Below are 14273 nucleotides of genomic sequence, written 5' to 3'. Positions count from 1 at the left end.
GACTGTTTGTTTCCTTTGAGCCTCCTTTCTCCCTTTCACTTGTGCACCTAGCCTTGTTTCCATATACAAGTTCATAAACACAACAACATGGAGTGCTCCGACGGTTGGAATACTTCTGTCACTTTATTTCTGAAGATTTAAATGTTCGTTTTTTTTCTAACATATTTAACTTTTGGAAATGTTGTGTTACAAAAGATTAAAAGGTGTAGTTTTTCTATTGAAATTACAAAAACAAATGGAAAAAAGCCGTTTTTTTTTGTACTTTTTAATTTAATCATTTAAAGGTGGGGTAGGTAAGTTTCAGAAACCGGCTCGAGATACACTTTTGTTATATTCCATGGAATGCTCTTAACATCCTGATAGCAATGAATATCTTAAATGCTTTGACAAAAAATACATAAAAAAATGTCATCTGTGGAAGCCGTGGCGCTGTAGAAAGCACGACCAATCATCTGAGCCGGCTAAAGTAACTGGATGGCCTACCTGCCTGTCAGCCTTCCATCGGGGCACAAACTTATCTCGTGCCCTCATTGGTCATGTGTGCGTTCGTGTGTGTTGGAGGAGGGGCTCTGTAAGGAAGTGGCAGATTTTCTCCGGTCGTGTATTTTCAAACTCTAGCGCACTCGAGCCGGTTTCTCAAACTTACCTACCCCACCTTTAATACTAGGCCTGGTTGATATGAAATACACCTGGGTGGACTCTGCTCCTACACAATTTACACGATGAGATTTTTGATTATTAATGATCAGAAATGGGGATATAATTACTTATTGGGTAATAAAAACCTAATTTGTATCATAACCCACTAAATTACTAATGTAGTCTCGCATCACCATAGCGATATCAGATCAATTTAATACATCTTTTCATATTAGTATGTCATTACATTTCCTATTTCTATGCCACAAACCTGCAGGAAGTCAACATCAATCGCCGCAAAGTGTGTACTTTTGCGCAAATACTATATTTCTAGGGAAATGTACTAAAAAAAAACTTTTGGGAAATCAAGGTCTAAAGTCTGCGCAGTCTTGATGATGCTGCAGTGAGGGAGGAACATCAATACAAACATAGATATCATATATATAGATATCATATATATAAGACCTTTATCTGCTGAGCGTCAGTAATTTGACACATCAAGCAAACCGTAATCTAGTTTTATAAGCTATCGTCCTGAAGAGTCCGGAAAGCTTCTGTGCATTTGATCGATTTGTATTCTCTGCAGCCTGATGCTCCATTACAGCTCTGAACTCGTTGATACTCAGTTTCTTTGTCTCTGCACGGAGGGTCCACTTCCACTGTCATCGAGACCTCTACACATCCCAGTGAGGAGACCCTGAGTTTCATTCAGGCCTCTTTAAGTGGTGCTTGTCTCCACTCACCTTCAAACACATGTATTCAATCTTTTGTACTCTGAATGTAAATGTGTTTCTATTTCAATGGATTTTCATTTGTAAGCATCATTTGTGTTACATAAATGCACATCTTTCTGGACTTTATGATATTATAGTATAAGCAAGGCAAGTTTATTTATATAGCGCCTTTCAACACAAGGCAATTCAAAGTGCTTTACAAAAATGAAAGACATTAATGCAGCGTCCACACGGCGGCGTGCGTTGAAGCTTGCCGGTGGGCGTGTCTGAAGCTCGACCAACAACCAATCGCATGAATCTCCCGCCCCGGACACACGCCGCCGCGGGGACGCGCCGTAAGAGCATAAAACACATTAGAAACATTAAAAAGCAAAGATAATAAAACATGAATAAAACAGGTACATGAATACAAGGTGCAGTGCAGTGTGAGTGAATACCCCTTTTACTCTTAAAATGTTCTCCGTGGCCCTTTTTATTTTCCAAAAGTCATGTATGTAGTGTTGTCACGATACCAACATTTTGTTTTCGATACCGATGCCAAGTCAAGAATTGCGATTCCGATTCTTTTTCGATACTTTACTAATAAAAAGGGAAACGGTCTTAAATGTAATTATTGTGCTTTATTTCACACCAGAACCATAACGCAAACTTTTAAACAATGAGAACAATAAATAAAAGAAATGACAAGAATTCGTATTAAATCAAATTAATACATTTCTCACAGACAGGCCTCGTGGTGTCCGTAGGCTTGCCCTCACTCTCAGAGATATCGCTCAAATACTTCCACATTTAGCTTCTGGCGTCTTCTTTGTCAACAAGCCGAGGCGCAGCGGCACTCCCACTTGCAGCCATGCTTCTCGCTTTCTCACGTGCTCTGGCAGCTAGCGTGTGCACGAGAGAGGGGAGGGACTTAGAGCGTGCTTGAAAGGGGAGGGACTTAGAGCGTGGAAGCAGAGCGCTGAACACACACGGCTCTTATTAAAACGGCGCTTTCTCAACGGAGTACTTTCCCCCGTCATTCTTAAAGTACCGATACTAATGAAATGGAGGAATCGTAACGTTTTTAACGGCAGGGTATCGCGGTACCTTTCAAGTATCGGTACACCTAGCAACACTAGTATGTACATATTTATTTAAATTCATGTTTTTCTATTCTGAATACAGGTCTTTACAGGAATTTAGGTCTCTTGTCTTCGCACCAGCACACCAAAGCAAATCCCTTGTATTTTAAATCTACCTGACAATATACTGCATTACTTTGGTCTCCACTCTCTGAGATCTAATCCTTTTTTATTATATATTTGACTCAACCGTTTTAAGAAAACACCGTTAGTTTTGGGGTTGTTTCTTAGTGGTGTTGTCTCTAATATTAAAGCTTTATCTTTAGTTAACGTCTCTTGCATTTCCATTGACACAGAAAGGGAGACCAGCGAAAGCCAACATGTCTGGACTCGGAGGAAAGAGTTGAACCAAACTCACTTTAGACTTGCATTTAAAATACGTACCAGGATTGAAAATGCTATTTAACTGCAATCCTTTGGTTTTACTAGATCATCTCTTAAAGTTGCATTTGTGATATTTATGTTATCTTCTTTCTCTCTCCTCCCAGGTTTGACTCCATGGCTTAGCTCGACTCCTGACAGAAACTCACCGGACGTCTCTTCCTCACGGTCCTCTGCCACTACAGGTAGGGAATAACTCCTCTAATACAGTATAAGTATTATTATACAGCAACGGCCCTGACACACCAAACTGACACTAAAGAACACGTCCCGACGGACCCGACTGTTGTGTCGCCTCACGTCTCTGCGTCTTGGCCATGTGTCGCACTGGAACACACCGCAAAGACTTCAGCCAACGGCCAAGTAGCACGTACGAACTGCGCATGCGTGAGTGGCAATAACTCTCCTCACCAGCAGGCGGTGGTAGTGTGTATTCGTCATTCAAAAGAGGCAACAACCGGAAGACAGACTGCGTGATAACCGAGAGAAGAAGAACAGACCGCGTGATAACAACAACAACAAATGGCGTGTGCGTTCCATTTTCACTCTACAGCGAGAAGCTCACGGGGCTTTCCCGAACCTGTGTCGAGAGCTGGAGTTCAATGAAATCTCAGATTTGCCTTCTTAATAGTTTGTTTGGGTCCCTCACTTCCGTTTCGCTTCTCATGCACTGATTCGCTAGCTGAACAGCCAATCGGAGTGATCTCTTTGGCCGACGGCACAGTATCGTCAAACATGCTTTTCAAGATCTATCAATGTGATTAAAGCTTGGATTAGTTATTCCTTTTAACTCCAAGTGACTTTTCTTTGATCCCAATCAAAACATGAATCCCATAATCCTACAGCGTTTCAAGAAGGATATTAGTTCTGCATGAAGTGCCAGATACTGAAAACACCAATTAAGTGCTATTTATTTTTCCGTCACAGTTCGTGTTACAACTCTTTGTCAGAGGAAGATTATTCTGCAGTGAAACCCAGTACCTGAATAGCTGATGTTCATTCGCTTCATTGCTTAATGACTTCCTAATCTCATTGAAAGAGAGACAGAAGAATAGCATCAAACTGGGGTGTCCACATTTGAAGGGCTGGGTCGCTCACTAGAGGTATTTTGACTCATAAGTTAAGTTATAAATTGGAAAAATCCATCCGATGTAGGTAAATTATTCTTGATACTTGAAAAAGCTCACTCCAGAGAGTTTCATTTATTGTTTTGGCAGCTCATTCCTTAAAACTAAAGCTTGGATTGCTTCTAAGAAGAGGAAATATGAAGGGTCTATTTCAAGGTTGTTATGTATATAAGTTCAGTGTTTCCCCTACCATTGTCTTGGAGGGGCGCTGCACCCCCGCCAACGGAGCCCCGCGCCCCCCCTGAAAAAAAAATAATAGTAATAATTTGTGTGTGTGTGTGTATGTGTATATATATATATATATATATATATATATATACCAAATTGCAACTAATCTCTATCTACTGTCACTTTTCACATTGAACATGTGCTCTTTTATTAAATAAACTAAACGCTTTCATTTTAAGTAGTGCTGTCAAAATTATCGCGTTAACGGCGGTAATTAATTTTTTGAATTAATTGCGTTCAAATATTTAACGCATTTAACGCATGTGCAGAATGGCACGCCCGATACATGCCACCAGTGGCAGCGCCAGGGTATGGCTGGGGTAGGCTACACCCATACCAAGAAATGGCTTAGCCCCACCATGAAAAATGATGTTAAAGTAAGCAAAATAAAGTCCGCCAACTCACGCCGAGAATTGCACAGACAGCAGTTAGTCAGATTGATTTCAGCCACTTGTCTGGAAATACCGAAGACCAGGAAACGGTTTTGAAAACTTTTGTCACGTAGTGATCGTCTTCTCCATAGAACATCTTTGATAATGTCTTCTGGCCAATCAGAATAAAGATAACGGCGTGGTGTTGTTGCAGGAAGTCCTGACGGAGAATACCTTTGCTGTAGTACAGGTAACCCATAACTGGTACGCATGCGCGGCAACAATCTGAAATGCGTACCGTCACTTGCGTCACAAAGCGCATTTGCGTACCGACGTGCTTGTGAAGCTTTTCCAGAAGGCGGTTAGATCACCGGACGACAGAGTCGGTCTCCGTGTGCACAGACAGGCTGCTGTTAACGTCGGTCTGTACAACGGAACTGTGCCAAAACTACGCCAACCGGCTGCGGAGGGAGACTCCCCCCCCCCCCCCCCCCCCCCCCTCCTTCACTGGAGAACTGCGCTAAAACAGCTGATCACAACGTTCACACTCAGTGGTCACGAAGTACTCCACTAGCCCCCCCCCCCCCCCCCCCCCCCCCCCTCTGTCGACTTTCCTGAAGGACTCCCCGTTGATCGAAATCAACACGTAATGAATTAAGACCCCACGGTTTGATGATTGATAGGTGTGTGGGCTGTCTTTCATTTTGACATGCAGAAAAATGTTATAATAAACATAGATACTGTATGTTAAATGGATATATCCGCCTGCTTTCATTTATCTTTCCATTCCCAACAATATACATAAATAAATGGCATATTTTGGACATAGTTCAAATGGTGATTAATCATGATTAATTAATTTTTAAGCTGTGATTAATTTGATTAAATGTTTAAAGTTTGACAGCCCTAATTTTAAGTTGTGAGTTTAGTGTTTTTGACCCTAAGAAACACTGATGCATTAATCAATAACAATAATCCACAGCTCCTCTCTCTGCTCCAGAGGATTTAAAAAATATATATCCCAATGCCAACCACCCCCCTTGGCATAGAGTACATGCATGTATGCATCGCCTTTCTAACTGCTCTGACTTGGCTCAACATGTAAAGCATAAGGCCTCACAGCACATGAAGCACAGTTTGATTTCCAGCCATAGAAAGCACTTCAATGCTACAGAGCAGAGACTCGTTAGCCACTAAAGGAGCTGTTACTGGAGATCTGGTGATGCTGTTCTGTCAAAGAAACCCACTAAGGTTAAACATGAAGGCGTTTTATTGCCACTTCATCATCATTAGGGGGCCAGAAAGAAACTGCAGGTCAGACGCCACGTTTTAGAGAGAGGGGTAATTTTGCCAGTAAATGTGAACTGGGATTGCCTCCGACTTTGATCCATGAAGTCTGAGAATGCACAACATGTCACAGATAACAGTTCATCCAGAGTGAAACAGGAAGTCTGACCTTAAAGAGGTCCTATACATGAGAGTAACAAATGCGTCACTTCCGGGCAAAAAGTACGGCTCCGCCCACTTTTGGGGGAAACCAACGCGGTCATTTGAACGGCGGTCAATACGAATTCTGAAGTTTTTGCCAATCCGATCAGAGATGTAAGAAAACCGTGGATTTCTGGATCTTCAAAGAGCCCGGTTACGATGGCCAGTCAGGCAAACAACTACATTAAGCCATTGGAAATCGACGATCGGGCTCGATATATGGTTAAATATAGCAGTAGGCTGTCGATTTTCATAGATGAGAGTAGTCATTTTACGGCTCCGCCCACTTTTGGGGGAAACAGCGCTGTAATTTGAACGGCGATCGAGCCTGAAGCCACAGAGCTGTTCTTCTACTGTCCTTTGGTCTTAGAGGAAGTACAGAAACACTGAACTCTGGATTTGTTTTAATGCTTGAGGTGCAATAAACGACACGGCAGCTTGTTGGCATGATACAACTATTATGTTCCGCCTCGCTCATGAGAGTAACAGCTGGAGAAATACAGCCTCGCCTACTGATTTTAATGTAACCATATATCGAGCCCGATTGTCGATTTCCAACGATTGAATGTAATTGTTTGCCTGACTGGCCATCGTAACCGGGCTCTTCAAGATCCAAAAATCCACCGTTTTCTTGCATTTCTGATCCGATTGGCAAAACTTCAGAATTTGTATTGACCGCCGTTCGAATGACAGCGTTGTTTTCCCCCAAAAGTGGGCGGGGCTGTAATTTTCGCCCCGGAAGTGACGTGGTGTTACTCATCTATTATGATTTTGGTGGTTTCCCCTTTTCCTTTAGTGTGTGTTTAAAGGGTGCATGTAAATGGTCTGCAGAGGCTAAAATCCCTGTTTCTCTGCATCATCGCCTTTGTATACTTCCGTAACATAGTGAGCATTGTGATTTTCTTTTCTTATTTCTTTTTCATTATTAACCTAATTAGGTTTACGTTCGTGAATTTTAGGGGAAAATATTTTTTATTATTTTAATTAAATTTAAAAAAATGTTTTGATTGATAAAGAACTTGTGAAAATAGGGCAAAAATTATATTTAAAACCCGTTTTTTTTACTTTGAAGTATTCTAACAGATAATCAGCACGTCGTTTGTGATATTTCTTCTTTCTCCTCCCCACTTTTTACCACTATTATAAACTTGTAATTGATGAAGACCATCTTGAGTCTAAACTGCAGTAATCACTACTTGGCAGAAAGCAGAACAATCTAAGACCTCTGCTCCTGGCCAACAGCAGAAATGATGTGTCAGAATGGTTTTAATAGACCATGATACAATCTTTAAAATATGAGAGGAGATGCCACGTGGGGATCAGGGTTTGTTGTGTGTGGATGCATGACATCAGTATCAGGAATGAACAAAATTCAGACGTGATGAAACCAAATGTCTCTCGATCCGGTTCGATCCCTCTTGGCCCTCTTAAGCATTTGCCACTTTGCGGAGCTGCAGGGAGAACTAAAAGCAGTCTATAAGAACAAAGTGCTCCTCAGCCAAAGTCCACACATCAGGGCGGGTAGGGGCAACATGTGGGTGCTGCCGCAGAGCGAAAAATAGCAAGTATGTCCTCTGCCAGTTAAGAGGCTGTTGGGAAGCCATGGATACTTAACTGTTTGTTTTTTATCCCCAAAATGTTCCCGTTCCCCTCGCTTGAAACCACCACGGAGACGTCATAAAACCGATTCTGAAGCCTGACGGAACAGAGAGAACATTCATGCACAGATTGGCGTTGTTTCTCCCGCGGTTTGAGGCGATTATTCTGCATAATAGCCAGGTCGTTTAATGAATCATTTGGGCTGCGACTGAGCTCTTCCAGATGGCTTTAGTCAAATGCCACCCTTTCACATTTCAGTTTGGTGAAGGAGTCATTCCTGCAGGATGATGGGTATTATTCTGGATTACTGATGGTCATGAGGAGCCCACAGAAAAATCATGCAGTGATGTGTTTTCAATGTGCACACAAGATATTTATCTTTGTATATAAATGTTAAAATAAATCCACAAATGAAAAAAAAGTCACACATTTAAAAACAAAATCCACAAATAAAAAAAAAGAAACCAATTATATAAAAAATATATTTCTCATCCCCGCATAAATATGTCTTGTTTAAAAAAAATATTATATATATACCAACAAATATTTCACATGTATTTAATACAAGAAATATGAATGTCTGGATCAGAATGATATATTTTAAACTTAAGTTTATACATGTGCATGTTGTTATATATTTTTAAAGTAATTTATAACAAAAAACTATCTGTGAGAGAAAATAAATATACATTATATAGATTTTTAAAGTCATTCTCTGGGTTTTCATTTATATTAAAACTGATCTGACGCCATAGCGTTTCTTCATGGTTCTGTTGCATTATTTCTTAACGCTTTTAATGTTATAGTTTTTGTAAAGGACTTTAAATTGCCTTGTGTTGAAATATGCAATTTCTTCAAGGATTCAAGGCTTTTATTGTCATGTGTACATAGCTACAGCGTAGTTATGACAATGACATTCTTAGGTCGCAGGCCCTCCAACAGTGCAACACAATAAATGGATAATAGTGCAAGTAAATACAATAAAATAGAATATAATCAACTTGCCTCCTGCAGTGCTTATACTACCTACAGTGAGTTACTTTAGTTACTAGATGTCTTCTTGTTTCCACACAGGTAGCAGCGAGACACAGCCAAAGGGACGGTGACCCCCCCCCCGAGGCGACATGGAGCTCCAGGCGTCTCAGCTGGCAGTCGAGGGGGACTTTGAGATGTCCTGCCTGCTGCTGCCGAGCCCTCAGAGCGAGGCGGTGACCCACGAGATGGAGGAGCTGTCGCTGCAGCCGCTGCCTCCCCTCAACGAACGCAAGAATGGTGAGGACACGACGCTGATGTAGTGCACGTCTGTGAGGGCATGTTGGGACAGGATGTGCATTATAACAGGGTGCCATGAAGAAAGAGTGACCGGAAAATACCTTTTACACTTCCTTTATAAGAAGGTAGGAACAGTCAGGAAAAAGTAGACGATTTGCTTTCAAAATGTATTTAGGATTGTACTCAAGAAAATGTACTTAGTTACTTTTCACCGCAGGTAAGCAGAGTGTGACGACAGCAGGGGGTCCGCGGGTCTTAAAAAGTATTACAAGTTGATAAATCAATTTAGTGAAAATGAAGGCTATTAAAAAGTATTAAAGGGCATTTTCCAAGGTAATACATTTTGTAGCTTGTTTTCAATAAGTATCTAAATGGTCCAGAGAGGTTGTGTTCTACAGTCTGCCTGAATGTAATCATGGCGTAGGTGTGTAGTGTGATTCTGTGTAGTTTATTGATGGCATCCCGTTGGGTTTGACGTTGTCTGAACAGGACATCGCACGCTCACTGCTTGATAGCGCGAAGGTCCGTTTACGCCGGTTGTTAAACAGCATCGTTATGGGGAAATGCAAGTCTGCGTCCAAATAGTTGGAAGATAAGGAGGAAGGACAATCAATACTGTATATAGTCAATGTGAGGTGAAATGTGTCGCCAAGGTAACCGGTTAGAACTCCAAGTGGCGATGAGGTCTAAAATGTATGGGAAGGGTCTTAAAGAAGGTTTGTTGTAACCAAGAATAACTTTTACCTTTATTTAATTCTTGTTAAAACATAGTGTAAAAATGGCAAACTTTTCTCCATCAGAAAGGTGCCAATCAGCAAGATACATTAGAGTACGGCAGGAAAGGGCAGAGGACATACAAAATGGTTATTCTTCATGCAAAAAATGTACAATGGGTTACAAATGCATAACCATCTTCCGAAACACACCCACTGAATTGAATTTCACATAAATTAAACTCATAAACATTACGAGCTTATATATTTATATGTATATTACCATCATATAACTCCTCCAACATGGTGTCACTTAGGGAAGTAACTTGTGCTGCTTGAATACTTTAACTACACTTTATATATCCCTTTGCGTACAGGGGTAATTACGATATTTCGAAGTGAGCGTGTGTGAGGAACTTACGCATGGTCTTTATATTTTCGATGTTATATGGAGGTCAACAGACCGGAGTACCAAAAGGAAACAAAGCAATAAACTGTGGACAGGGGCAGCAACATGTAAATAACTAAACTGTTTACCTAGCTGTCGGACACACTCTTTCAACAGGGGTGTTTTTGGTGAAAGGAGTCTGTTGGTAAGTAAATGTTCTAAATATAGGTCTCTTACCCCTCGATCCCACCGCGTTACGGCCGCGTTACGGCCGCGTTACGGCCGCGTTACGGCCGCGTTACGGCTGCTCCGCGGCGTTCGCAAAGAACTAGAGTGGCCGCGAGGCCACTCTAGTCAATGGGTGCTATTCCACCAGACGCGCCGCGTTACGGCTCAGAAGCGTCCCAGAAACGTCTCGGCGCTGGGCTCCGCTAAAAATAGGATGCAAGTCTATTTCCGACGCGCCGCGGGGCGTTGCATAGCGCAGGGCAGGAAGTGGACCGGTCAGAGCATCCAGTCAATCCCCAAAATAAACTAATTTTGCAGACCCCTATCCCTCTGTAGTCTTTCAAGTAGCCAGCGTTCTCCTCCGGCTTACAGGGGTGTGTAAATTATATATAGAATAATTATGATGATGAATGCATTTTTTTTACCACTAAAATACAGCAACACATCTTTGATTCATGTCGTTTATAACTGGACTATTACAATTATTACTAACTTCGTCTGTACAAAGTAGCCTGTCCAGGAAATATGCCCAAATCAACAAAAACTGCGAGCCGGCACGCAAGACGCTCCGCTTCCGAAACGCTTCTGAAACGCTCCCGGTGGGTTATGACGCCGGAGGAGGCCGGACCAAAACCGCGACGCAGACGGACCCGGTGGAATCGAGGGGTTACTCTGATGCAAACAAAGATCTAATGGGACATGAATGCGTTTTGCTGCTGCCTCCGTCCACTTCAGTGCATTGTTTTACTTCCATTTCTTTATGTGGATATCGACCTCATGCAACCCAGTTAAAAGCGATCCCTTTAGGTACACATGCACACAGGCTCGAACTGAATAAATCATCTATTAATCTCATAACGGGCCATTAAAGTGAGACTTTCTCCCCTGAAACTCCCACCAGTGTTCCTGCAGTGAGCACGTCGGCTTCTCAGGACTTCGGGGTCGTCCTGGCAGCCTTACGGGACACTGATGGATGGGAACACGACTAACAGACTTAAGGAGTGGGTTAGATCCGCTGCTGCTTTTGCCAGTTCCTAATCAGGGCTTAGACGGTGAAGTGCGATCAGATCAGTGCATATATACATCACCACGATGAGATAAACCATGTGTCACCAACGCCAGCCAGAGCTGTGGATTAAACACATTTGGGATAATGGTAGGATTTGGGTCCGTCTCCAGGAGCGCTGCAACACGCCTGGAAATTTTTTTGAGGAATGCCAACAGTCGTAGCACCGACTCATCATCTGGGCTTTTGTCATGTCCCACCTAGTGAGAACTCACACCTCGTACTTTCCACTCTGCGAGCCATCCCCAGCACGTTGCCCACCACAGACGTCCCCTCCCTCGTATTGGTTTAAACACACAGGTGTTAATCTGTCAACCATCCGGACAGGTCTGGGTGTCTGAGATAACTTCGCTTGTTTGTCGAAAGGTCGAAAAGGACGAGTAGAGAGCTGCCGTCAGTGAAGGTAGTGATACTGAAGTGTAGACATACTGCTACAAGTTCAATTCCTGCATCCAAACTCTTACTTCAAGTGGCTCTATTATGCTTTTTGGGGGTTTCCCTTTCCTGTAGTGTGTGTTGTTGTTGTTGTTGTTGTTGTGCAGGCACTGTGAATGGTCAGTGAATGGACAGTGAGCAGTTGAGGGTTAGGGGCCTTGCTCAAGGGCACCTCGGCAGTGGCCTAGGAGGTGAACTGGCTCCTCTCCAGTACCAGTCAACACTCCGTATGTTTTGGTCCGATCGGGACGTGAACCGGCGACCCTTCGGTCCAAAGTCCCACAGACTGAACCATCATGCCTTCATGTGTTTATTACTTTAATGTTGCAGCTGGTAAAGGTGGAGGTAATTTTTAACACTTAATATATTACTTAGTAGCCTTATTCATAAAAGACTGCCATCATTTATAAACTAATCTATATATTATATTAATAATCTTGATGGTATGATAAAAGTACAGTTGCTCTAAAGATTGAAATGTACTTGAGACAGGACTTGGACAGATTGTTGTAACGAGAATAACTTTAAACATTTGTATTTAATTCTTACTAAGACAAAGTGTAAAAATGGCAAATTGGAGGGACTTTTTTATTGCTGAATACTTTGACTTCCTGGAGTCTCCATTGGTTGAATGGTTACATCACAATGTGTTTACACTTTTGACTGTTTTTTTAATGATTAAACAAAAGATGTTAATTAGTGATCTTAAGAGGCGCTTGGAGGCGGATTCTCGAGTCGCCCCCTTGGACACAGATGAGCTGATCTCGTGTGTTCCCAGTCTTCATGCTAGACTATGACAAACAGTGGTGACAATAAATGTCAAACAAGTTGCATCATGTCTATATACATGTCAATTCTGGGTCTTTTTATACCCCGGATTCTTCCTTGGCTTCTTTTGATCAGCTATGATTGGCCAACTTGTCCTGTTTCGGTTGTTCAACAGGTTTTAAATCAACGTCTAGATATTGTGTTCAGGTGAAACAAACATCTCTTATTCTAGCCTGTTTTTCTTCCCTTGACCTGCTCTCTGCGTGCCTCCGTCTGTGAGTGCAAACACATCTCAGTCATCAGCCTCTCTCAGCCAGAACAGGTCACAGGTCAGCGTGTTTGTCAGGCCGAGCAGCATTTCCCGGAGGATCCCAGGACAATGACACTGACAGGAAGTCTATACTTACTGCATACCTTTTTTTATGTATATCAGCATGTAGTGTCTCTACTTTAAAGAGTCCTCTCCTGCTGATGTTCAGGTGTATATCAGTATGTAGTGTCTCTACTTTAAAGAGTCCTCTCCTGCTGATGTTCAGGTGTGTATCAGTATGTAGTGTCTCTACTTTAAAGAGTCCTCTCCTGCTGATGTTCAGGTGTGTATCAGTATGTAGTGTCTCTACTTTAAAGAGTCCTCTCCTGCTGATGTTCAGGTGTATATCAGTATTTATTACATGGCTTAGTTGAATACTCGATTCTGATTGGTCAATTCAGAACACGTGACACGTTGTTAATACCGAACAGACAGACCGCTGTCAAGGACTTATTGACCGTTGTTAAGGACGCTCACATCTTCAGAAAGAAGTCCGGTCGATTTAACTGTATACAGTTGGGCCGAAAAGCAAACTGCATGCAGTTTGCTTTTCGAACTGGGACAAGAAAAACAGCGGAGAAGTAACGGGGCAGAAACCCTCCTTTTTACGCAGCGGTCCAGACATAGACATCAAACGGCGACACATATTCACTTGCCAGTTACTTTGTCATTAGGGCAGGGATATCTAGATACTTTCCAATGTTTGACATCATGAATTGTGCTACTTTTAAAGCAAGGAGCGATGTTTTCAAATCTGTAATCAGAAAGCTCCTCAAAAACGCAAGCAGGTCCTACCGTTGGCTTTTCAAACTGACAAGAGACGCTCTCACTGTTTTTCAAATGTAACAGTTTGAAAAGCAAGCAAACTGTCTGATTGTCTTTAGTTTTCCGCTGTCGTGTGATAGCAACATGGAGGATTTTAACATTCATTTTAATATATTTGGAGAGCACAGTAATTTGGAGTAATAGTTAGTGGCTGATGAGTCCCCAGTGAAGAAAAGAAAAAGACAAGAGGGACAAGAAAACAGCGGAGAAGTAACGGGCAGAAACCCTCCTTTTTACGCAGCGGTCCAGACATAGACATCAAATGGCAAAACATACAGTGTGCAGTTACTTTGGCATCAGGGCAGGGATATCGAGATACTTTCCAAGGTTTGACATCATGAATTGTGCTACTTTTAAAGCAAGCAGCGATGTTTTCAAATCTGTAATCAGAAAGCTCCTCAAAAACGCTATCGAAGCAGTTCCTGCCGTTGCTACGTTAGTTCAAACAGTAACAACGGACTATTTTTCTTCGCGGATGCATGTCAATTTAAATCAATACATACAACTATTTTTTAAATCAATAAAATCATTTTCTAAATCCATAAAAGCATTTCAATTAATATTGGGAGTCATAACGTTA

At 42.0% G+C, this 14273-nt stretch overlaps 1 protein-coding gene across 3 annotated transcripts in view; it reads left to right on the top strand.

Annotated features, from left to right (window-relative positions):
• mrtfba (myocardin related transcription factor Ba) overlaps positions 1-14273 on the top strand; it is a 38513-nt gene that overhangs the window by 6473 nt on the left and 17767 nt on the right. For 2 of the 3 annotated variants that reach the window (XM_034107883.2, XM_034107880.2), the window contains exons 2-3: positions 2983-3060; positions 8763-8960. In XM_034107883.2, the coding sequence (XP_033963774.1) occupies positions 8813-8960 (148 nt within the window). In that variant the 5' untranslated portion in view covers positions 2983-3060; positions 8763-8812. The remainder of the gene's footprint in view (positions 1-2982; positions 3061-8762; positions 8961-14273) is intronic. The other variant, XM_034107882.2, reaches the window with a different exon arrangement.

This window comes from Pseudochaenichthys georgianus, chromosome 19 (genome assembly GCF_902827115.2).
Source record: "Pseudochaenichthys georgianus chromosome 19, fPseGeo1.2, whole genome shotgun sequence".
Lineage (NCBI taxonomy): Eukaryota > Metazoa > Chordata > Actinopteri > Perciformes > Channichthyidae > Pseudochaenichthys > Pseudochaenichthys georgianus.
Note: the sequence above shows the minus strand (reverse complement) of the source record. Positions and strands in the feature narration are given on the sequence as shown.